Genomic DNA, 24231 nt, shown 5'->3' with positions numbered 1-24231 from the left:
AAAAAAAAAAAAAAAAAGATACTGGAGATTGAACTTAGGGCCTGTTGCATACTAGACAATTGCTCTACCACTGAACTACCTCCCTAGCACCTCCCCTGTTTTCTTTTCTTGTGGTATTAAGGATTGTAGTCAGAGGTGCTCTATCACTGACCTACATCCCCAGCCCTTTTTTATTTTATTTTTTGAGATAGTGTCTGGTTGGCCTTGAGCTTATGATCCTCTTGCTTCAGTCTCTTGAGTAGCTGGGATTAGGGTCAGCCTTTTGCTTTATTTAGGTCTTCGACTTATTGCCTGAGACCCAACCACATTAGGGAGTACAATCTGCTTTACTCCAGTCATCCAATTTAGTTCAGACATCTAATTTATTAATTTCATAAACAACCTCTCAGAGAATCATCCAGAATAATGGCTAATATCTGTGCACCCTGTGGAATAGTCAAATTGATACATAAAATTGACATATATCCATTGGGGATGTAACTCAGTGGTAAAGTGCTTACCTAACAAGTTCAATCCTTGGCATCACACGCATGCGCGCGCGCACACACACACACACACACACACACACACACAAAGGGACTAACAGTGGCAGAATCTTGTATCATCCCTGTGTCTACTTTATGGATAATATCCATAATCCATAAAGAGTGGAGTGTGTAGTCCTTTGTCCCTTCACAGAATATCTGGAACTTGAGCAGCTATTTCCGACTGAAAGGTGGAAGTCACATGCTGAATATGCAGGAACAAGAAGTTGCTGGGCTGCTAACTTTGTGAAACCACACTACTGGCCTTGAATTTCCTATTTCTGATTTTGTGCCCAGCTCCAGTTACATTTTGACAACTCAGTTGAACATTCATAAGCAAAACAAAGACTCCAACCTAAACATTACACATTATACAAAAAGTACTTCAAGGGGCTGGGGATGTGGCTCAAGTGGTAGCGCGCTCGCCTGGCATGCGTGCGGCCCGGGTTCGATCCTCAGCACCACATACAAACAAAGATGTTGTGTCCACCGAAAAATAAATAAATAAATATTAAAAAAAAAAAAAGTACTTCAAGATGGATCACAGATTTAAATGTAAAAGTATGAAGGTTTTTTTTTTTTTTTTTTTTGTATGTTTGTTCTGGTGGTACCAGGAGCTCTTTACCACTGAGCTACATCTCAGTCCTTTCTATTTTTAAGACATTGTCTAAGTTGCCAAGACTGGTTTCAAAATTGCAAGATCTTTTGCTTGGGTTTTCAAGTAGCTTGGATTACAGGCCTGGGCCACTCACCACTTTTAGCAAAAAGTTTTTAGGTAAAAAAATGGAGAAAATTTTGGGGATGGAGTGCCAAGCAAAATGTTGAGGGCTAGGGATGTAGGTCAGTGGTAAAACACTTGCCTAGTATGTGGAGGTCCTGGGTTCAATCCTCAAGAGGATGGGGGGGCCTTTGATTTGACATCAAAATCCTAATCCATAAAAAGGAAAAATTGATGAATTGTACTTTATCAAAATTATGTGTTGGCCAGGCACCTGTAATCCCAGTGGCTCTAGAAGCTAAAGCAGGAGGATAGCAAATTCAAAGCCAGCCTTAGCAAAGCAAGGCACTAGGCAACTCATGGTACTGGGGCTGGGCATGGTGGTTCAGTGGTCAAGTGCCCTTGAGTTCAACCCCAGTATCCGCCCCCCCCCCAAAAAAAATGTTTATTCTGTGAAAGAGACTGTTAAGAAAATATTTGCAAACTACATAACTGACTGGTATCGAATATATAAAGAATGAACAAAACAATAAAAAAAGACCACTTCAACTAAAAATTGCAAAAAGAGACATTTTTTTTTGAGAATCTACAGATATCAAATAAGCCTATGTAAAGATGTTCGGTGTCATTAGAAATTAGGGAAATGGGGCTAGGATTGTAGTTCAGTGGTAGAGGGCTTGCCTAGCTTGTGTGAGGCCCTGGGTTTGATCCTCAGCACCAACTAAAGATAAATAAATAAAGGTATTGTATCCATCTAAACTAACTAACTAACTAACTAAATAAAATATATATAAATAAATAAATTAGGGAAATGCAAATTAAATCACAATCACAATTAGATATCACTTTTCATTTATCAGAATAGTTAAAGTAAGAAAGTAACACTAAATCCACGAGGATGCAGAGACACTGGATTGCACAAACATTGTTGACAGGAACGTAGAGTGGTACATTCTGAAATACAATTTGTCCAGTTTCTTAAAAACAAACAAAAAATGGGGCTGGGGTTGTGGCTCAGCTGTAGAGCGCAGTGGCCCACGACCTTATGCCACAGACACTAGACGCTGGGGCAGGAAAATGGCAAATTTGAGGCTAGTCTCAGCAATTTAGGAAGACACTGTCTCAAACAAGGACTGGGGATGTTGCTTAGAGGTAAAGCGCCGCTGGGTTCAATGCTCAAGTGCCGCAAAAACAATAATAATAAAAAACCCCAAACAAAACAAAACACCCCAAAACCAAAACATGAAACTACCATGCAATCCAGCAATTGCACTACTGGGTTCTATTACCATTTCAAATATGAAGAAACTTAAGTTTTGAGAAATTGGGTGATTAAAGACGCTTCCATTCTAGGAGAAGGCAGCTTCTTTCAAGACACTCACACGTGAGATGGTCACATCCCACAGCTCCAGCCCGTCACATAGAGCCCAGGCTGAGCACTCCATGCTAGATAAGCCAACAAGACTTCAAACCCAGGCCTCCTTTCGGGTCCGGCAGTTGGAGGTTGCTATCAGTTCCTGAACCCGACCCCAACTCGCCTTTCCTAAACCTTAGGCGTCTACCCTAGGTGGTAATTCCTCCGCGGCCCAGTACATAGCAAATCGTCCTTTAAGTTGTAGCACAGCCAGTTCAATGGTAGAACAAAACGCCAGGGGCCAACGTCGAAAGTCAGCAAGTAGGCTGAGCCGGGGGCGTTCGCTTCGCCTAGCCCCACCTCCCAGGTGGTTGGTTGAGCCTCCAGTGCAGCTGAGCTTCTACCACATCACTAGCCCCGCCCCTTCCTTGGGGGGAGAGTGCCGAACACATCGAACGCAGCCAATGAGTGAAGGAGCGGCTGCATGGCGGGAGGTTCGATTGACCCAGCCTAGCGACTGTTAACGCGCGCTTGGGGAAGAGGAAGGTTAATGGGGAACTGCGTGTCCCGGAATCCATCTCTGCCTCTCTTTTCAGCCCCTTCTGGGATTCCGTTCCCAGTTTGGGTTTTTATTGGTCCTTCTTGGATCCTTGCTCGACCTCCCTCGATCCAGTACGCTATCCGCACTCCAGCCCCGGGAAATCCCCCTCTTCCGGATGCGGGCTCCTCGCCCTTCCTAGGCCTCGAACTTTAACCCCAGCTTCTTTCTTCTGGACCTTGGTTACCGCCCCCACCTCTCATAGATCTCCTCTCTTAACCGAGACCATTATCCTGACTCCACTCTGCCCATTCTGGGACCCCCCTGTATCCTCCCCATCCTAGATTTATACCCTACTGTGCCTTGACACTTCCTCTTTGGTCTACTCTCTGGACTCGGCTAACTGACGATCAACATTCTCGCATTTTGGACTCAAACTCCTACTCCTGGCTGGGTCCCCTCCATCCATGCCCCCTTTTTAATTAGTCCATATTCTGAATAATATAGCAGTTCCACCTACATCAACCCCTCGTCCTGCATTCTCTGCTGCTGAGTGCCTTTCACCTTTGGCTGATGGATACTTGACGTTTGGGCCCCAGGATGGTAAGTGTGAACCTAGGGGAGACAGGAATTCTGTCTAGGTTTAATGGGCTCAGGCTGAGGGTCCATTTCCATTCTCCCCTTACAGAGGAGGAGCTTAGCTCCCAGTCAGCTGGCCAGAAGGAAACTGGAAGGCAGATCTGATGATGATGAAGACTGGCAGCCTGAGGCAGTGGTGAGTGCCCAAGGAGATAGGGAAGGTGGGAATTCAGGTTGTTTGGGCAGAAAGGAAGCCTGGACTTGGTTTCTGGGTTTACATAGTCACCTCCCAAAGTCATATGTTCAGCAGTGTAATTGATGCTCCCCCTCTGTGCCAGGCATTGAACAGATTAATAAAATTTTGTAGCTTCACTAGAAGCTAATATAACCTTAGTTTTCCTGTTGGGAGGGGTACACCAAAGCCAAGAAACAGCTCAGGTTGATCCTTTGACTCTTATGGGGGAGAGGGAGGGGATAAAGGCCTTTACAATAGTAACTAGCAGCCTCCTATTTGTCCCTTGCCCCATGTCACAGAATAGTAGAATTTTCTGGACCTACCTTAAAATCCTGAGCTTAATTTGGCCTTTCAGTCTTGCTCATACTCAAGTGCAATATGTTCTACTTTGAACTGAGGTCTGTGCTTTGCTTCATGCCTTGGAGGCTTGCTGGTTGTGGACAAGACATATATAAAAGTAAACAGAGTCATGCAATAACTACTTTAAAGGGAAAGAGAGCAATTTAAGAATCAAGGGTTTGGCTAATGGAGCTTTGGAGAAAAGGATCAGCTAAGGAAGGAAGGCACTTTTTTGTAGGACAGTTTGTAAGTAAAGGCATGTAAAGGGTGGAATGAGGCCTGGTGTTTGCTTCAGATGTGTCTTAAGAATCACTGAAGGGCTGGGGATGTGGCTCAAGTAGTAGTGCGCTCGCCTAGCATGCATGAGGCACTGGGTTCGTTTCTCAGCACCACATAAAAATAAAAAAATAAAGATATTGTGTCCACCTAAAACTAAAAAAAAAAAAAAAAAAGAATCATTGGAGCTTCAAATAACTTGACAAGCTGGTACAAGAGGGGTTCATTCCTGATTGCCTATTGGGGCCTTCTCTTTAGTTGCATCGCTGGTGGGGATTTTTCCACCTGCTAAGGGAGGCACATTAACTGTCCCTTGTATGTCTTACACTTGAACTTGTGGCATCATTCTCTGCAGGTGGATCGGGGATGGAGCTGTGTGTTGCTCCTGAAATGCGTAGTGCTAGTGTCTTCACTGCTGTGTGGTGGACTGAATTGGGGGTGATGTGAGAGTTGGGTACAGCTGTACTCTTGTCCACCCTTTGGGAAACTCAGGAAGGGAAACACTTGGTTGGGTCTGCTATGATTCCATACTGCTGGTGGGCTTGCTTTTCCCAGGCTTACTTCATTTACCTCTTCCATTGTTTTTCCTTCATTTGAGGCAAGTTACTTGATCTCATTAAGCTCCAGTTTTTCTAGAATTAAAAAAGGATATCCTACTAAAGAAGGATAATAAACAGGATTGCTGTGATAACATGTGAAGACGTTAGCACTTCATCTGGCACTTAATATGTACTTCTTTTTTTTTTTTTTTTTTTAAATAAGATGGAGCTATACTGTGTTGCCTAGGCTGGTCTTAAACTCATGGGCTCAAATTGATCCTCCAGCCTTGGCCTCTCAAGTAGCTGGGACTACAGGTGTGTGCTACCACACCTGGCTCTAATAAATCACTTTAAGGGCTGGGGTTGTGGCTCAGTGGTAGAGTGCTTGCCTAACACGTGTGAGGCCCTGGGTTTGATCCTTAGCACATATAAAAATAAATAAATAAGGGTATTATGTGAATTTTCAACTAAAAAAAACAAATAAATAAATATTTTTAAAAATCACTTTAAGTGTTAGTTTCCATTAGGGTGATTTCTGGTCTTTCAGACCTCAGCTTGCCATTTCTTTTCTTAGACACAGAAGAAACAGAAATCCAGTAATGAGACCCAGATCCAAGAGTGTTTCTTGTCCCCTTATCGGAAACCTTTAACTCAGCTAACAAATCGACCACCCTGTCTGGACAGCAGTCAACATGTAAGTCAAAACTGCAACCTACCTATGTATATGTATGTCCAGTCCTTTTGCCTTAGTAGATTCCTACAGTAGAGACTCTATCTTCGACATTGTAGCCAGCCTGTCTATAGCTGTTGTGGCCTGTTGAGACAAGGGTGCCTGAGTGAGAGTTTATTTTTACTATTTTTACTATGTTTATTATTACTATGTGGGCACCAGATCTCAGGTGGTTCAGATTCCTAAAAAAATGAAAATAGAGGAGAGGGAAGGCTATGATGGGGTGTTAGACCCAGGATCCTTATGGTACCTTGGTCTCTAGCTCTATTTATGGCTTTGTGGACTACAAGAGTCCCATCCATACCTTTTTGTGTTTCCTCTAATAAAGTCAAATCACCATCATGGGTTCTGTGTGTTATCTCCCTGACTCCAAAGCTTCCTGAGAAATGTTTTAAAGGAAAAATAGGAACATGTAATTAAGGTTATTCATTTGTGCGTTTGGCAAGTAATTTTATATAATTATTTTCAATAATTATAAAAAATTGTGTAACATGTCATAAAATAAACACCTCCAAGCCTACTTCCTAGGACTAGAACTTGGCCAAATTTATATTGCCTTTCCACATCCCTAGTGGTACCACTACTCTGAACTGGTTGACTAAATACTTTTTTTTGCAGAGGGTAATACTGGGGATTGAACACAGGAGTTCATGCATGCTAGGCAAGTGCTCTACCACTGTACTATATCCCTAGCCCATTTATTGTATTTTGAGGTAGGGTCTAGCTAATTTGCCCAGGCTGGCCTTGCTTGAACTTCCAATCCTTTTGCCTCAGTACTTAAGATTACAAACATGTACTACCATGCCTGGCTAAATAATTTTTTCTTTTCTTTTTTTTTAACTAGGGATTGAACTCAGGGGAACTTTACCACTGAGCTACATTCCCAGCCCCAACCTGCCCCCCAGCCCTGCCCTGGCCTTTTTTAAAATTTGAAATGGGGTTTAGGACCTTGCTAATTTGATAAGACGAGCTTTGAACTTGTGATCCACCTGCCTCAGCCACCTGAGTTGCTGTGAAAATGCATTTAAAAATTTTTAAAAAATATTTATTTTTTAATTGTAGGTGGACACAATAACTTTATTTTATTTTTATGTGGTACGGAGGATCAAACCCAGTGCCTCATGCATGGTAGGTGAGTGTTCTACCACTGAACCACAATCCCAGCCCTAAAAAAATAAAAAAAAAAAATATTTTTAATTGTAGATGGACACAATATCTTTATTTTTTTATGTAGTTCTGGGAATCAAACCTAGCTAGGTAAGTGCTTTACCACTGAGCCATAAACCTAGCCCCTTAAATTTTTTTGATGTATATTTTTAGTTGTTGAAGGACCTTTATTTTATTCATTTATTTACATGGGATGCTGAGAATCTAACCTAGTGCCTCACACATGGCTAGGCAAGTGCTCCACCACTGAGCCACAACCCCAGCCCTAAATAATGCATTTATTTTTAAAAAAGATATTTAAGAACTTTATTATTTTTTATTGGTGCTGAGGATTGAACCCAGTGCCTTACACATGCTAGGCAAGTGCTGTACATCTGAGCTACAATCACAGCCCCCTAAATAATGCATTTTTAATTGTTATTTTGAGCTTTAAAAAAATAGTTTTAGCAGACCCGGTGGCATGTGCCTGGAATCCCAGCAACTTGGGAGTCTGAGGTAGCCTGGGCACCTTAGTGAGCTCTGTCTCTAAAAAATAAAAGGGGTGAGGGATGTAGCTGTAGCTCCAGTGGTAGTGCCCCTATCTCAAAACACACACATAAAGGTGTTAAAGTGGTCTGTAGCCCTGTGAGATTGTTTTCATTTAGAATTTGTTCAGGTTGTCCCATGGAATTATGTGATATAACTTGCCTGAGGCCCTGGGTTCAATCCCCTAACAGTCTAAAGACTGGGAAGACAAGAATCTGCAGAATAGTCTGATTAAGAGTTGAAGGGAGGGGCTGGGGTTGTAGCTCAGTGGTAGAGTGCTTGTCTAGCATGTGTGAGGTACTGGGTTCAGTCCTCAGCACCACATAGAGATAAATAAAGGTATTTTGTTCATCCATAACTTAAAAAAAAAAAAAAAAAAAAAAAAGAGTTGAAGGGAATGGATGGTTAGCTAGGTAAAAGGGATAAGAATCCTTTAGAAAGAGCAACAGCCTGTGAAAGGCTGGGAGCTAGAGAGTAAGGGAGGCCCTGAAAAGGATTTAGTAGGGTTGGATCAGTTGTCAGTGTGGGAATTTGGGAAATGGTGCTGAGAGATAAGATTTGAAAAACTGCAGAAACCGAGTGGAAGGCCTTTTGTAAGCATGGCTTATTAAACTATTGAAACAGTTTAAAATAGTTTGTTTATTTATTTATTTTTTAACATTTTTTGGTACTGGGAATTGATTCCAGGGTGCTTTACTACTAAGCTATATATATCCCCAGTCTTTCTTAATTTTTATATTGAGATAGGGTCTTGCTAAAGTTGCTGAGGCTGGCCTTGAATTTGTGGTCTCTTTTTTCAGCCTTTCAATTTACTTGGATTACGGTTGTGCACCACCCAAAATAGTTTGATATTTTTAATAGCAAACTTATAGGAATTTGACAGAAGACAGACAACATTAAAACCATACAGTTGCTGGGTGCATGGTACATGTCTGAAATTCCTGTAACTTGGTAGGCCATGTCCGGAGAATCACTAGAGCCTACAAGTTTGAGGCCAGCCTGGGCAACAAAGCAAGACACCATCTCAAAAAAATAAACATTAAAAAAACAAACAAAAACAGCAACAAAAAACCCAGAACACAAAATGATGGCCTTGTCCAGAAAAATTTAACTGATTTGTTTATTGTTGTTATAAAGTTGAACTCCTGAAACTTGTTTGCTGAAATGTTTTGACATGCATTAATGCTTTATATTCCCGAATTTGTATTAAAAATTTACCCACCAATAAACATGGAAAAACTGCCAATACCTCACTCCTATACCCTGCTTTTCCTTTTATAATTGCATATTTAGGTACCTTTTGACTCCTGGGGGAAAATATCTAGCATTTAGAACTATTAATAACAGAAAGATTTGATTTATTATTTTATATGTTTGAGAAATGTTTCCCATGGTAGTGGAGTCTTTGGCATGTTCTTAACTTATGTGGCCACTGATGTGTTTTGACATCATTGTTACACATTTTCTGGGGATAGTGCAAAGATTGGTGTTTTTTTGGGGAGTGGGTACAAGAGATTGAACTCAGGGGCATTTAACCTCTGACCCACATCCCCAACTGTATTTAGTATTTTATTTAGAGAAAGGGTCTCACTGAGTTGCTTAGTGCCTCACTTTTGATGAGGCTGGCTTTGAACTTATGAGCCTCTTGCCTCAGACTCCTGAGCTACTGGGATTACAGGCTTGTGCCACCACACCCGGCTCCAGGTTGGTGTTTTCAACAAGGTCAACTACATAGGCCTTACTTGTCTTCTGCAAAGCACCAGTAGCTGTACTCTGAGGTGCAGTTCTGTTTGGAAATTCTCACACCTGATCACATACTGGAAGGAAAACTTGCTGGACTTTTGATGACATTTAATTTCAAGTGCCACAATACTAGACCTACCATGGTGAAGTTTCTTCATCCCTCCAATATAGATTGCACTCTTTTGTGTGTTTGGTACTGGAGATTGAACCTGGAGTTGTTTACCCATTGAGATACATCCTCAGCCCTTTTTATTTTTCATTTTGAGACAGGGTCTTGCTAAATTGCTTAGGATTTTGCTACATTGCTGAGACTGACTTTGAACTTGCAATCCTCCTGACTCAACTCCTGAGCTCCTGGGATTACAGGCATGTGCCACCATGCCCAGCTAGGGTGCACTCTTTTTTTTTTAAACAATTTTTTTTTTTTTAAAGAGAGAGAGAGAGAGAGAGAGAGAGAGAGAACTTCAATATTTATTCTTCAGTTTTCGGTGGACACAATATCTTTGTATGTGGTGCTGAGGATCGAACCCGGGCCGCACGCATGCCAGGCGAGCGCACTACCGCTTGAGCCACATCCCCAGCCCTAGGGTGCACTCTTATAAGTTGTTTTTGTAGTCATTTGCTTCTTGGCTGCTTTCCTACTAATTTATTTGCAGACAGTCTTTTTTTTTTTTTTTGCACCAGGGATTGAACTCAGGGGTGCTTAACCACTGGATTTTATTTAGAGACAGGGTCTTGTTGAGTTGCTTAGGACCTCTCTGAATTGCTGAAGCTGGCTTTGAACTGATGATCCTCCTCCCTCAGCCTCCCCAGCTGCTGGAATTACAGGCATGCACCACCAAGCTAGGCGACTATCTGCTTTGTACTAGCCATGATTTAGAGACCCCCGCTACTTATCTTCCTTAACCAGTAGCATCCTTTAATTCCTTTTAAAATCAGAAGGTGAAAGAGTATAGTAATGAATCTAGCCTGGATTGTATTTGTCTTTATACCAATGCAGTCATAGAATGAAAATATGTGAGATATATATGTGTGTGTGTGTGTGCGCGCGCGCGCGCGCGCATATGTATTTAAGTATATATTATATAAATCAATGTTATTTTTTATTAAACACTAACACCAGATGTTATTAATTAAAAAAATATTAAGCATATATAAATAATATATATATTTTTAATGGTGGAAGAGGCTTTAGAGACAAAGTTCCTAGGGCCCACAAAAGTCATGATGAGCTTAGATAAGAAGTCTTTAACCTTAGACGTGATGAGTTTGAAAGGCCTGTAGGATATCTAAGATTGGAAGCTGTTGTAAATGTGGATGTGGAGCCTAGGAATGAGGTAGGGACTAGAAATAGATTTGAAGGTCAGTAGCATAAAGAAATTTGATACCTTGGAAGCACATTGGAGTGTCATTTGGAGGAGTTGAGGCCTTAAATCCTAAGCCTAAGGGACACCAACTTTTAAGGGGGTTAGGTAGAGGAAGAAGCACCCATTAAGAGACTAAGTATAAAAGTTCCTTCCAGAAAGATGGAAGAGTGGTAAAATTGGTGTCATGAAAATCAAGGGTGAAGTGTATTTAAGAAGGAATGACCAGCTCTATCAAGTAAGATAAGAAGAAATCATGTTCATTGGAATTGGGGTCATGTATGCCATTGGTGACCTTGGGCAGAGGAGTGTAAAGGTGGCAAGACAGGAGTGGGAGGTAAGGAAGGGGGACCAAACAGGGCTTTCTAGAAGTTTGCCTGTGGAAGAGAAGAGATAAGAGATAAAGGAATTTTTGTTTTGTTTTGGTGCTGGGGGATTGAATCCAGGATCTCACCCATGCTTAGTATATGCTTTACTACTGAGCTACGTTCCCTGCCCCAGAATTTTTGTTAAGGTAGGAGAGAGTTAAGCATTCTGGTCAGATACTAGCAGAGAGGGAGATGTTGAAATGTAGGACATAACTGACAGACTAAATCTATGCAGAAGGTGAAGCTTTAGCCTTGGTGGGGAAAGAGGGGGGATGCTCTCCCTCTTTTATCAGAAGGGCAGAATGGCATGAGTTATCAGCAAGTAAGTGAACAAAGAATGAGAGCATGCTGTCCCATCTACCTCTGCCAGATTCTGGTGTTATCACCAGATCCCTGGAAGCTGGCCATTTGAAGTCTTGCAGGGTGTGGCCATCAGGCATTTTTGGCTAGGGTTCTTAACATTTTCCTTACCAGTTACTAAACCTGTTGCTTTCCCTGCAGAATTTTTGGCTCCTGGGTTCTATTAAAAGCCTGTTTTTAAATTTGGAGCATAAATTCTTGGCTACTGAGAACTTTAAACCTAGCCTCTATTACTGACAATCTTGAAAATATATCAGTTTTAGAATTAATATCAAATAATAAAGGAAATTTTTCCTCTTGTTTGACTTAAGGGTAACTTTTTGTTAGCATCTGTCACAATGATTATCATTGCTATGAATAATTGTAACATGTTAGTTAGGAATGTCAATAAAAGTTTTATTCAGATTGCAAAGAAATGTGCAAATAAGGGCTGGGTCTGTAGCTCAGTGGCAGCATGCATGAGGCCCTGGGTTCGATCCTCAGCACCACATAAAAGTAAACGAATTGGGGCTGGGATTATGGCTCAGAGGTAGAGCGCTTGCCTAGCATGATGTGGCAGTGGGTTTGATTCTCAGCACCTCAAAAAATAAAGATATGTGTTCACCTATAACTAAAAAATAAATATTAAAAAAAAAGAAATTTGCAAATAAACAAGATTTGGGGTGACTATTTAAAAAATCACTTGAGCTGGGTGTGGTGGCACACACCTATAATCCTAGTGTCTCCAGAGGCTGAGGCAGAAGGATTGCAGATTCAAAGCCAGCCTCAGCAATTTAGCGAGGCCCCAAGCAACTTAATGAGACCTGTGTCAAAATAAAAAGGACTGGGGATGTGGCTCAGTGGTTAAGCGCCCCTAGGTTCAGTCCCTGGTCCGCCCCCCACACCATAAATAAAGAAAGAAACAAAAAGCACTCAAAATATTCAGGTTTACATGTTGTCTCTGGGAGTTGCCATACCTCAGGGTTCAAAGTGTATTCTGTAGATTAGTAACATACTGATTACTGATATGTAATTGCAATTATGTAGCAAAAATGATTCAAGAAGAAAACATAGTGCCTATTTACTTTTGTATAAGCAATTGTTACTTTGCTTTCAACATTTGTAACTTATTTTAAATTATTATGTATGTAGGTATGTATAGGAATGTCATAGATGCAGCTAGCGCAGGCACAAAGTATTGATTATTTTGTGAAAGAAAAAAAAAAGATTTGGTTGATAGTGACCTTCAATTCTCCATATTTCTTTACTGACCATAAGTAATATTTATTACATTTTTCCCATTTCTTTTTTTTTAATATTTATTTTTTTTAGTTGTAGTTGGACCTGATATCTTTATTATTTTGTTTATTTTTTATGTGGTGCTGAAGATTGAACTCGGGGCCTCGCACGTGCTAGGCAAGCCCTCTACCTCTGAGCCATGATCCCAGCCCATATTTTTCCCATTTCAAAGACATTGAGCTGGGCTGGGTGTGGTCGTGTATACTGGTAGTCCCAGAGGCTTAGTAGGCTGAGGCAGGAGTATCTCAAGTTCAAGGCCAGCCTCAGCAACTTAATGAGGTCCTGCAATAAAAAGTACAGGGGATGTAGCTCAGCGTATGGTACCCAAGTTCAATCTCTAGTACCAAAACAAAACAAAACAACTAAAAGGAAAATTTCAGGGCAAGAGAGGGTCCTCTCTATTGTTACTTTTGCTAAAAGGGAGGGTTTTTGTTTTTCCATTACTGCTTTTTCTTATAACACATTCCCAGTTTAGCTACCTTTAGGATCTCTGTTGTTAGAGTCTAGGTTCACAGATTATTTTAATTTCCCAAAGGACTTAGGTGCATATGGACCAAACTTCCCTAGGAGTTAGTTGTCAGCTCCATATTAACTTCCCTGCTGCCTCACCACCATAGCCTATGGTTTAGTGCTGATTCCAGGCTGAAGTGCTGGTGCAGAGGCTTCTTGCAGGCTTTTAGATGAAGGCACTAAGGTTTTGTCTCTAGGATCTGCATGTGTCTGTTTCCTCTTACCCATGTCCCACTTGCTTTTTCTTGGCAAGGTCTTGCCCTCCCTCTCACGTGTTCTTTCTCTTGTGTTTTCCATGGCAGGAAGCTGTTGGCTCTTGGCTGTCAGTATGCCTATATGTAATATGTTGGTAGGAGGCCATACTGCCCACTGATTAGGGGCCCAGAATTAGGAAAATCTTGGATCAATCTTGGCTGTGTGACTTGAAAAAGTGATATAACTGCTCTGAGCCTCAGTTTGCTTATTTTTAAATGGAATACCAGTAATACAGTAATCTCATAGGTATTAGGATTAAATATTGACATGAATGTAAGAGGCTTAGTTCCACATCTAGCATACATTGTTAGCCATCATTATTGTTCATTTTTGTTGTTGTTGTTGTTGCTACTATTATTTTACTAATACTTCTGTTCTTATCACTCCTAGTACTCTTTTTTTTTTTTTTTTTCTTTTTTCTGTACTGGCTATTGAATCTAGGACCTAGTACATGTTAGGCAAGTTCTCTATAACTGAACTACATCTCCAGCTCTTTTTAATTTTATTTTGAGGAAGGGTTTTGCTCAGTTTCCCAGGCTGGCCTCAAATTTATAATCCTCCTGCCTCAGTCTCTTTAAGTAGTTGGGATTACAGGTGTGTACCACCATGCCTGACTATTACTACTCTTTGTTGGGCTGTTTAGTTCCTAAGGAGGCTGATGTAGATATTAATGTGAGAATTAGATGCAGTAGGCAAAATGATGTAGCAACAACAACAACAACAACAACACACAACAACAACAAAAACTTGTAGAGCTGGATGTGATAGTGCATGCTTATAATGCCAGTGGCTTGGGAGGCTGAGGCAGGAGGATCACAAGTTTAAGGCTAGCCTCAGCAACTTAGTGAGGCCTTAAGCAACTTAGTGAGGTCCTATCTCAAAATAAAAATAAAAAAATAAGCAGCCCTGGGTTCAATCCCCAGTACCAAACAAACAAAATTTGTGGGTTGGGGGTCTAATTAAGTGGTAGAACATGTAGTTAATATGTACAATGACCTAAGTTCAATCCCTAGCACCCCCATCCCCCCATTAAAAAGGAAAAAAAAAAGGTATTCTGGGAAGATATAGCTCTACAGGACAGAGGTTAAACCCATATATTAGGACTGTCTATTAGTATTGTACAGGTAAGTATAGAATGCTTGCTTCTTAAGGTGCGGCACCCTAGAGAAGAGCCAGGTGTCTTCATTGGCATGGTCTTACATGAACAAGTGAATTCTGAGCCTCATGGTTGATTGAATTATGGCACTTCTGCTGTTCCTAGGTATTGTAAAACCTTACATGAAATCTCAAAGATGGAAGGAAGCTGTTGTACAAAACCTAATGTGGAGCATATCATAATAATATTGTCCCATAACAACTCATTAATAAGTCCTGAATCCCTGATTTTCTCTTTCTCTCTTCCTCCCTCTCTGCACCACCCCCCTCTCTTTTAGGAAGCATTTATTCGAAGCATTTTGTCAAAGCCTTTCAAAGTCCCCATTCCAAATTATCAAGGTAAAATGGAGACTTCAGTTTTTTTAATTAGTCATGTATGAATGTGCCTGAATAGATTAAAAACCTTTGCTTAGATGGGAAATGAAGATGTCAGTCCTGCTTTGACTGTATTTAGGATGACCCTGTGTGAAAGTTATATTAGCTTCAGCAAGGACTGTCAAGACTGACTGCACTTCATTTTCTTTGTGGGGATATGCCAATGTTCAGAAAGCTCCTGGTAGGCCAAAGTAGCTAATGGACCTGGGATTCCTTCAGTCTAAATGTATCCAGTGGCATCTCCTTTATGAGGCTGTGTGGGAATCCTCATTTCTACAAAGTTTCCCCCTGTTCTATTTAGGGCATTGCATTGTGCTAAAACAGGCTGGGGAGGGAGGATGCCAGCCCTCAAGAGCTCTCAGACTTGAAAAGCCTCTTTAAGGTTTCAGACCTTCCCAGGACTGACTCAAGATGAACAAGTTCCAGCCCTCCAGGAGTTTGGAGTTGAATGGGAGAAATAAAATGGGAATAGCTCTGATCTGAGGCTGAGGAAATAATGGTTAGGTAGAGGTGTCCAAACCAGGTTTGGAGGAGTTTGGGGAAAGAGTGGATCATATGAAAGCTCAGGAAAGGTTATGTGAAGGATGTGCATTCAAGCTGGACCTGCTGGAGCTCCTGAACATAAAGTCTTAGTTGACAGATTGATTGCTGATTTCTAGGTCCTCTGGGCTCTCGGGCATTGGGTCTGAAAAGGACTGGGGTCCGCCGGGCTCTTCATGATCCCCTGGAAGAAGGTGCCTTGATTCTGTACGAGCCTCCCCCACTGAGTGCCCATGATCAGCTGAAGCTTGACAAGTATGTGCATTGATATTCCTTCAGCAGTTGTAGTCTTCTCTAAGAGTATACCTGGATGGGCAGAGGATTATTTTGGTATGACTTTTCTGTGGGACTGGAATAGATTATCATGGAGCTGTTTTAGTTATTTAATCATCCAGAAACTGGTGGTCAGGGGAGGGGAGACCCTGAGGAAGAGCTTGTGGTCATGTCCAGTTAGTAGGGTTCCTCACTCCTCCTACCATGTTCAATCATGAGAGGACTAATTAAAGTGAAGACATGGGAAATCCATCTTTCTTTCCTAACTTTTAGAGCAGGAACTTGGACTAGGCCAGAAAGGTACTTTCTTAGCTGTGTCTGTGGTTCTGGATTGGCAGAACACAACTTCCTGAGGGCAGAACACAACTTCTGAACTTCTGAGGGTGTGCCCCTGCCCCTGTCTGAGCACCATGTTTTTTTTTTTTTTTTTTGCTGTGTTTTCTCAGGGAAAAACTTCCTGTCCATGTGGTTGTTGATCCTATTCTTAGTAAGGTTTTGCGGCCTCATCAGAGAGAGGTAAATGAGGGTGAGAAGAATGAGGTATGGGTGGGGAATTGAGCCTGGGAGACTACTTTCTCTGGGGCATTGGTTTTATAGATGCCAAAGTGGACTGAATGCTGTTATTCCCCAGGGAGTGAAGTTCCTGTGGGAATGTGTCACCAGTAGGCGCATACCTGGCAGCCATGGCTGCATCATGGCTGATGAAATGGGCCTGGGAAAGACACTGCAGTGCATCACGTTGATGTGGACACTTTTGCGCCAAAGTCCAGAGTGCAAGCCAGAAATTGATAAAGCAGTGGTGGTGTCGCCGTCCAGTCTGGTGAAGAACTGGTATAATGAGGTTGGGAAATGGCTTGGAGGAAGGATCCAACCTTTGGCCATCGATGGAGGATCTAAAGATGAGATAGATCAAAAGCTGGGTATGATTTAATCTACCTATCCTCTATTTATTTATTTATTTTGTGGTACTGGGGATTGAACCCATGGGTGCTCTGTGACTGAACTACATCCCCAGTCCTTTTTATTTCTTATTTTGAGGTAATAGTCTGACTTCAAAGTTGTGGTCCTCTTGCCTCACCCTCCCAAAGTGTTGGGATTATAGGTGTGTGCCACCATACCCTGCTCTGCTGCTTGCTTTCTTATGTGTATGCTTACTTGTGGCTAGAGTTGAGGGCAATGCAGGAATAGAATTTTCATTGAAAATAGCTGAAATAATCATTTCTAGGCTACATTAACAGCCATTGCTTGGTGTGGTAGTGTGCACCTGTAATCCTAGCTACTCAAGAGGCCAAGGGAGGAGGATCACCGGTTCAAGGTCAGTCTGTGTTATTTAGTGAGACCCTGTCTTAAAATAAAGAACAAAAAGGGGTTGGGGATGTAGCTCAGTGGTAAAATGCTTGCCTAGCTTGCCTGAGGCCCTGGGTTCAATCCCCAATAACATGCATGCACACAAAGGAAGGAAGGAAGGAAGGAGGGAGGGAGGGAGGGAGGGAGAAAGAATAATTTTTTTCTTTAATATGTTCTGATTTGGTTCTTTGAAAACTTTTCTGTTGTAGAAGGATTCATGAACCAGCGTGGAGCCAGAGTGCCTTCTCCTATCCTCATCATTTCCTATGAGACTTTCCGCCTTCATGTTGGAGTTCTTCAGAAAGGAAGTGTTGGACTGGTCATATGTGATGAGGTATTTGATGCTCAACAGTCTGGGTATACAAGATCCACGAAAGTCTCCTAACCTGAGTACTGCCACCATCTCAGAGCTTCACTAATCACTTAGAGTGCTGAGGACAGATGAAGCTGTCTTGGAGAAGATAAGGGAGAAGTAGAGCTTGTAACACCAATCTGCCAAAGAGATTAAACAGTGCTCAGAACTCTAAGGGGAGTGAGTTGCTATGGGCCGATTGGTTTTGTTGTTTCTAGACAGTATTCCTAGACCAAAGAACAACCTTGAACGATGGGGGTTAGGGGAGGGGTTTGGATTGGTAGAGAGACATGGCACAGTGTTTTATTTTTTATTTATTTATTTTTTTTTCTATGAGTTGGCACAGTGTTTTAGATAATAAGATCTAGAGTCAGAGATATTTATTTATATCCTTGCTTTGCCACTTCTCAGTAGTGTGACTATGGATTTTTTACTTAACTACCTGAGCCTTTGTTTCTGCATCAAGAAAATGGGGTGATAGTACCTGTCTCATAGAATTATTATTATTATTATTGGTATTGGGGATTGAACCCAGGGATGATGCTTAACCACTGATCCATATCCCCAGGCCTTTTTTTTTTTTTTTTTTTTTTGAGACAGGTTGCTTAAGGCTTTAGCTGGGATCATAGGTGTGCGCCACTGCACCTGGCCTCATAGGATTATTATAGTATGCAGGAATTGTGGTAAAGATGCTAGTATTCAGAAAATAGTGAGGGTGGCTGGGTACTTTTACTTTATTTATTTATTTTTTTAAAGAGAGAGAATTTTAATATTTATTTTTTAGTTTTTCGGTGGACACAACATCTTTGTTTGTATGTGGTGCTGAGAATCGAACCCAGGCCGCACGCATGCCAGGCGAGCACGCATGCCAGGCGAGCGCGCTACCGCTTCAGCCACATCTCCAGCCTGGTACTTTTACTTTAGAGAGCCTTCCTGGACTCTAGTGAACTTGGCTACCCTGAGGCTGCTGCTCTGTTTGTACCTTATGGGGAGCACTAGAGTCCTTTTCATATTTCTAGGACACTAGTAGAGAGTTGGTTGAAAGACTTGGCCCCACCTGCTATCTGATTGGCATGCTTGGCTGGGCTCTGGGGCTTCTAGAACAGCCTAGTATCTGAGGAGTGTAGGGATGGGACAGAGGACAAAAACTTACTTTTGGATATTGTGCTTGCAAATTGTGAACTACTTCCTACCTGGGCCTTTGAATTTAGGAAAAGTCAGTCATTGTCTGCAAATTGCTGATACCCTAATGGACTGTTCTCTAGGGAGTGGTAAAGGGTTTAGGAGCTTGAGGGTATGCATGTGACTGCCCTCTGCTTGGGTCCTGGCATCTGTTTCATGATAATGGAGGGGGGTTGCCAGATGCTATGATACATGCCTGTAACCCCAGCAACTTAGGAAGTTGAGGCAGGAGTATTGCAAGTTCAAGACTAGTCTGAGTAATTAGTGAGGCCCTAAGCAACTTAGCCAGACCCTGTCTCAAAAAAAAGGGGGGGGGGGCGCTGGGAATGTAGCTTAATAGCAAAGCTCCACCAGAGTTCAATAGCTAGTACCAAAAAAACAATGGAGGGGACTATGCCAGGAACCTGGTCCAGGCCACGGCATTGTGGAAGAGAAGGGTATTGAACTATTGAGTCCTTGAGACTTGGAATCATTTTGATTTTTTTTTCCCCCCCAGTACTGAGAATTGAACTGAGTGGGATCTTCACCACCAAGCTACCTCCCAAGCCCTTTTTAATTTTTTGCTTTTAAGGCAGGTTCCATTAAGTTGCTGAGGCTGGCCTCGAACTTCTGCCTCAGTCTCCTGAGTCACTGGGATTATAGTTGTGTGACACTATACCTGGCTCATCTTAATTTTTTCTATTCTTTTTTTTTTTAGTTGTAGATGGACACAATAGCTTTATTTTGTTTATTTAATTTTATGTGGTGCTGAGGATCAAATCTAGTGCTTCACACATGCTAGGCAATCGTTGTAATAACCCCAGCCCATTTTTTGCCCATTCTTTATTGTTCTCTTTCTTCATCACTCTGTCCTGTTTTAAGAGCTGACTGCAGAGTACAAGAGACCATATTTCCTCTTGCCACACTGCAGTCCTTATTCATTTACCTTTTTGTCCGCTTTTGTCAAATTATCAGATACTTAAGGAAGCCAAAGTCCTAAAAAATGGTCATCTTGTTCCAGGAGACAGTTTTTCCTTTTAGACCCTGGAAAGGGAAGGGTTGATATCCCATGCTTTCATGTTCCCAATGTGCACAGTGGCTTCCTTCTAGCTGACACTTCTCTAGTATACTTGGTTCTCTTTTTGTTAAAAAAAAAAAAAAAAAAGAATCCTGATCCTCAGTCAGAAGCCATGGAATCAATCAAAAGCTTGGCTCAGGTATGGATGGGCTGTCCCTTTGTGCCTCATTCAGATCCATTTACTTTACTCACACAGAGCCAGCCAGGTTAAAGATGCTGGGGAAACACATAAAATACATGGATGATACTTAATAGGAGTCATATTTCAAAGAGATAGAAGTGGTAATATTTAATCTAGGTAAATTTTTTGCTTTTAGAAAAGAAGAATCAAACTGGGCATTGTAGTGCCTGCCTATAACCCCAGCAATTTGGGAGGCTGAAGCAGGAGGAACTGCAAATTAGCAAGGCTCTAAGCAACTTAGCAAGGTCCTGTCTCAAGGGGCTAGGGCTGTAGCTGAGTGGCAGAGTGCTTGCCTAGCATGTGTGAGGCACTGGTTTGATCCTCAGCACCATATAAAAAATAAATTAATAAACAAAGATTGTATGTTCATCTACAACTTAAAATATTAAAAAAAAAAAAGACCCTGTCTCAAAATAAAAAATTAAAAAGGACTGGGAATATAGCTCAGTGGTAAAGTGCCCTTAGGTTCAATTCCCAGTGCCTCCAAAAGAGAAAATATAGGTAAAGTTCTTAAAGACAGTGCCTGGCACATTAAAAGTTTCACTAAATAGTAGCGTCAATGTGTATATAGTTCGTAGGAACACAAAGATGGGAGAAACCAGTAGTCTTGGGTCATTGAAGAAGGTTTTGCATAGGAGTTGACATTTGAGGAATGTGTCTTTTGGGGAAAGCTCTAGGCAGAGAAGTGGCATTGACAAAGATCTAGGGAAATCCAGCAAGGGTGTGCTGAGGAGGCAAGTCTTCCTGGACTATGACAAGTTGTGGAGATTGTCAAAGAATTTAGCTGGAGCCTAATTAATAATTAGGGCTTTGAATGTTGAACTAATGAGCCTAAAGATCTTGGACTTGACCCTATAATTGGGAATCAGTGGAGGATGTACATTCAATTGCATTGTCAAAGGATGACCAGAGGTGTTTGTGCATTTTTTCACTAGTCATTGAGTTATGTGTGATTTGCTTAGCATGGAGTGGGAGCTGAACATAGAAAAGGCACAAACCTGATCTTGCCCATATGTTTCTTGGAGAAGAAGAGAAGGTAGTAGGTTTCTTTATCATTTTCTAGAAGTGGCTCTTTAGATATACTAGCTATGTAGATTCTGGTAGAAGTCAATGAGGCACAAAGGGACAGCCCATCCATACTTGAGTCTGTATTTATTTCTGTTGGGCAAGTATGCATTTCTTTGGAGTTGTGGCTTAGTGATAGAGCACTTGCCTGGCATGTGTGAGGCCCTGGATCTGATGCTCAGTGCTGCACATAAAGGAATGAATGAATGAATGAGTAAATAAATCCTCAGTGCTACACATAAATAAATAAATAGGGGCTGGGGTTGTGGTTCAGCAGTAGAGTGCTTGTCTAGCGCATGTGAGGCTCTGGGTTCGATCCTCAGCATCACATAAAAATAAACAAATAAAATAAAGATATTGTGGACTGGGAATATAGCTCAGTGGCAGAGCGCTTGCCTAGCATGCGTGAAGCACTGGGTTCCATCCTCAGCACCACATAAAAATAAACAAATAAAATAAAGGCATTCTATCCATCTACAGCTACCCCCCCCCCAAAAATTAAAAATAAATAAAGGTATTGTCCAACTACAACTAAAAAATAAATATTTAAATAAATAAATAAAATAAAATAAAAGATCCATTGACAACTGAAAAAAAAAAAAAAGGCCTAAAATAGAAGTTAAGTGTGTGTGTGGCTAGGGTACAGGGAGAATGAGAGCTAGGGAAGAGATGTGAAGGGAGGCTCTTTAGATATACTAGCTATGTAGATTCTGGTAGAAGGAGTCTAGTCAAGTTCCTTTAGCACTGATGGTCCAGTCAAGGCCAGGAGGCTAATACAGAAGATATTTGGCTCAGAAGATTCTGAGTTTGTTGGACTGTTAGGGAATGAGGAATTCCAGAAAGCAAGGATCTATAATGTGGCCACATGATCTCTAAAGTGGGTAGGTGAGCTGCCAAGACTGGAGATTGGGTAGGGAAAGGGTTGGGAGGGAACAGAGGGAATCCTTGTTTTATGGGTGTAGCACTGGTCTGGAAACTAAAGGTCTCTCTCTTGAGTTTGATATTTTTCCCCAAGCAAGTGGTTGAACCAACTCTTGCGCTATTCTCTGCCTAGTTCCCAAGGTCTCAGGACCTGTCATGTTTGTGACTCTTATTTTCCTGTTTACATAAGACTTTTATACCATTTAGGGATGCAACATTATATACCCTGAGTGAAAATTCTCTTTCAGGGACACAGACTCAAGAACTCTGAAAATCAGACTTACCAGGCTCTGAATAGCTTGAACACCAGTCGACGGGTGCTCATCTCTGGGACCCCCATCCAGAATGATCTGCTTGAATATTTCAGCTTGGTACATTTTGTTAATTCGGGCATCCTGGGTAAGAATCCAGCCTTGTGTCATAATGGAGAGGAGCTTTTTCTTGTCCTGGGAGTGTAACTCAAATTAAGGAGAGAATGCTAGTTAGTTAGACTAGGGAATCTTAGAGGAAGTCAGGAAGCAGCAAAGCCACTGGGAGGTCTTGGCTCTGCTAGACAACCCAGCAAGACCCACTTTGGCCATTTCTTTCTCTGTAAAAGCAGCAGGGATGATATATAGGGCATTTTTGCTCCTCACACCCTACCTTCCTTATAATTAGACCTTTGACCTCAGCAAACTACTCTGTCTTGAATAGTTTCTTCTTTTTTTAAAAATCATTTTAAATGTATAGTTCAGTGTTATTAAGTAAATTTGCATTGTTTTACAACAATCATCACTGTTCTTCTTTAGAATTTGTTCATTTTACAAAACTGACATTCTAGCCTTTAAATAATAACTCTTCAATCATTCCTTCCCCCCAGTCCCTGGCCAATATTATTTGGGCAATTCTTGCATATAGATATTTGTGGAAAGGTTACTGCGTCTCCATCTTGCCAGTCCTCTGGAGAGGCCCTTTATGTGGAGAATTGCTGAGTAGCAAGATTGCCATAATGTGAACATATTTGTGTAACCATTACCTGATCAGTTACTACCATACCAGCCCCCTTGTTCTAGTCATTATCTTCTTTCACCTAGAAGTAAATACTTTCTGACACTATGGATTAGATTTGCTCCCCTCCCCCGCCCCCATACTGGGGATTGAATCCAGGGCATTTTACCAGTGAGCTAAATCCCCAGCCCCCTGCCCCATTTTTTGTGGGGGTGGGGAGATGTACTGGGGATTAAACTAAGGGCCACTGAGCCACATCCCCAGCCCTATTTTCTATTTTTTTTTTTTTTTTTAGATACAGGGTCTCACTGAATTGCTTAGCGCCTCATTTTTGCTGAGGCTGGCTTTGAACTCACAATCCTCCTGCCTCAGTCTCTGAGCCACTGGGATTTTAGGTGTGTGCCATGGTGCCCAGTGGCTTCTGGGTTTTTATTCTTTTAAATAGTGATGCTGTGGACATTCTTGTACATGTCTGTACTTCAGCCTGGTATTTATTTCTGTTGGGCAAGTATGTATTTCTTTGTCCTAAGAGTGGAATCACTAGGTTGTATATTCTGCTCATCTATATACTCCAGTTTTCCTGATTGTAACAGTTGTATATGAAAATTCCATTGTGTCTACATCAGGGGTCAATAAACTTTGTCTTCATTGACTAGATAGAATTTTAGATTCATAAGTCATCTTTCTCTGTCATAGGTACTTAACTCTTTTGTTGTAGTATAGAAGCATCTATAAATAATATGTAAATGAATGGTCATGACTATATTTAATGAAACTTTATAGAAATAGATGGTCGATGGCTAGCTGTGGTTATAGTTTGCTAATCTTTTTTTTTTTTAATATTGTTTAGTTGTCAATGGATCTTTATTTATTTATATGTGGTGCTGAGAATCAAACCCAGTGCCTCACACATACTAGGCAAGTGCTCTACCACTGTGCCACAACCCCAGCCCACCAGTTTGCCAATCTTATATCACCAATATTACCAATATTTATTACTTTAAAATTTTAGTTACTCTGATGGGTCCTAGCTCATTGCATTTGTCTAATCAAGAAAGTCACTTCTTTCAATATGTTCATTGATCATTTAGAGACCATTCTCTCTTTTTTTTTTAAAAAACATTACTGAGCCTTGAACCTCAGACGTACTCTACCAATGAGCTACAATTCTGCCTCTTTTAAAAATTTAGTATTTTGAGGCAGTATCTCATTAAGTTGCCAAGGTTGGCCTTGAATTTAGGATCCTCCTGCCTTAGCCTCCTTAGTCACTGGGATTATAGGCCTGTATCACTGCCCCTGAGATCATCCCTGTTTTGTGAAGTAAACACTTTTTATAAAAAAAAGTTTTGTGACTTTTTTTTTTAATGTTTTTTTTTTTTTTTTTTTTTTTTTTT

At 41.3% G+C, this 24231-nt stretch overlaps 1 protein-coding gene across 1 annotated transcript in view; it reads left to right on the top strand.

The window, feature by feature from the left end:
- Window positions 1–3073: 3073 nt before the first annotated feature.
- Window positions 3074–24231, top strand: part of Rad54l (RAD54 like) — a 34077-nt gene continuing 12919 nt past the window's right edge. The window contains exons 1-9 of the mRNA XM_015485045.2: window positions 3074–3737; window positions 3823–3909; window positions 5677–5796; window positions 14836–14896; window positions 15592–15727; window positions 16192–16261; window positions 16377–16665; window positions 17302–17426; window positions 22099–22249. Coding sequence (XP_015340531.1) covers window positions 3735–3737; window positions 3823–3909; window positions 5677–5796; window positions 14836–14896; window positions 15592–15727; window positions 16192–16261; window positions 16377–16665; window positions 17302–17426; window positions 22099–22249 — 1042 coding nt within the window. The 5' untranslated portion in view covers window positions 3074–3734. The remainder of the gene's footprint in view (window positions 3738–3822; window positions 3910–5676; window positions 5797–14835; window positions 14897–15591; window positions 15728–16191; window positions 16262–16376; window positions 16666–17301; window positions 17427–22098; window positions 22250–24231) is intronic.

This window comes from Marmota marmota, unplaced genomic scaffold (assembly GCF_001458135.2).
Source record: "Marmota marmota marmota unplaced genomic scaffold, marMar, whole genome shotgun sequence".
Taxonomy (NCBI): Eukaryota; Metazoa; Chordata; class Mammalia; order Rodentia; family Sciuridae; genus Marmota; species Marmota marmota.
Note: the sequence above shows the minus strand (reverse complement) of the source record. Positions and strands in the feature narration are given on the sequence as shown.